We start from the raw sequence: 1,119 nt of genomic DNA, 5'->3' as shown, positions 1-1,119 counted from the left end.
GAAGCAACGCCGCCCCGCCGCGGGGGGCGCCGGGAGTCGTAGTTCCGTGCGGCCCCGCGGCGCACCCTGGGAACTGTAGTTCGCCTTTCCCGGGGGACCACGCGGTTGAGGGAGGAAAAGAGCGGGAGCGAAAAGGACAGTGGCAGCGCTGGAAGGACGTGTGGCCACTCCCCGGGGACGGAGGCGTCACCGCGCCCGCTTGACAGTCCCCGACCAGTAACTGAAAACAGCAGTCCCCGAATNGGGCACCCCGCTGGGCCAGGGGAGCGGGCGGGGGGCGCCTCCGGGTGCTGGGACGCGGGGCGCCGGGGGAGCATTTCCCCGGGGCCCGTATCCTTCCTACCTTCCCAAATCAGGTGGTTACAGTCGGCCCTCGGCCCCTCTGGGGCTTACGGTGTGCAGTAGGTGCTCAATAAAAGTGTGTTAAATGAGTGAATGGGGGAGCCTCGCCTGAGTTCGCACCTCCTGTGGCCGCTGCACGGTTTCACACAGGCGGGGCTTAACCCAGGCCATCTGGTTGGAAGGAAGCGAGCCGAGCCGGAGGCCGCCTTTGCTGAGCAAGTGCACTCTTTTTACTGAGTGTCTGTTTTGGTTTGTTGGGGTGTGTTTTGGAGGGGAGGGGTGATGGGTTTGGGGAGTCTCAGTCTCCCCCAAGCCAGTCTTCAGTGCCATCACCGTCCCCTCTCCCCTTGTACAGTGGCTACTTTCCAGAACGTACACTCTCTGCCCTGCCCAGCTGAATTTGAAGTCAGCTTTAATTGAGAGACCGAGTGTTTGGTCAAGAGCTGGGGCTTTGGGGTCAGTCCCGAGTTCCAGTGCGCGTTACATGACTGCCCTGAGCCTCAGCTTTCTCATCTTTAAAATGGAGATAATGATTCATACGTATCTCGTGGGGCTGAAACTCTTAAACTCCTGAGGAGTCAGTGCTGTTTTAAATAACCGGGATGTGTGTTTGTCCTAGTTGTTGCCAGAGGCTGGGTGTGCGGAGCGGAGGTGGGGGTCAGAACGGAAGGCCAGGGAGACAGCGCCTGGGTGGCTAGCTCGGTTAAGCGTCTGACTTTCGCTTAGGTCATGATCTCACGGTTCGTGGGTTCGAGCCCCGCGTCGGGCTCTGTGCTG

General features: G+C 60.5%; 2 protein-coding genes across 2 annotated transcripts in view; both read left to right on the top strand.

Moving 5' to 3' along the window:
* Positions 1–1,119, top strand: part of RIT1 (Ras like without CAAX 1) — a 245,244-nt gene that overhangs the window by 117,605 nt on the left and 126,520 nt on the right. The window lies entirely within an intron of this gene.
* Positions 625–1,119, top strand: part of UBQLN4 (ubiquilin 4) — a 15,503-nt gene continuing 15,008 nt past the window's right edge. The window contains exons 1-2 of the mRNA XM_077764064.1: positions 625–628; positions 764–798. Of these exons, the coding sequence (XP_077620190.1) occupies positions 625–628; positions 764–798 (39 nt within the window). The remainder of the gene's footprint in view (positions 629–763; positions 799–1,119) is intronic.

This window comes from Crocuta crocuta, unplaced genomic scaffold (genome assembly GCF_008692635.1).
Source record: "Crocuta crocuta isolate KB4526 unplaced genomic scaffold, BGI_CrCroc_1.0 scaffold528, whole genome shotgun sequence".
Classification (NCBI taxonomy): domain Eukaryota; kingdom Metazoa; phylum Chordata; class Mammalia; order Carnivora; family Hyaenidae; genus Crocuta; species Crocuta crocuta.
Note: the sequence above shows the minus strand (reverse complement) of the source record. Positions and strands in the feature narration are given on the sequence as shown.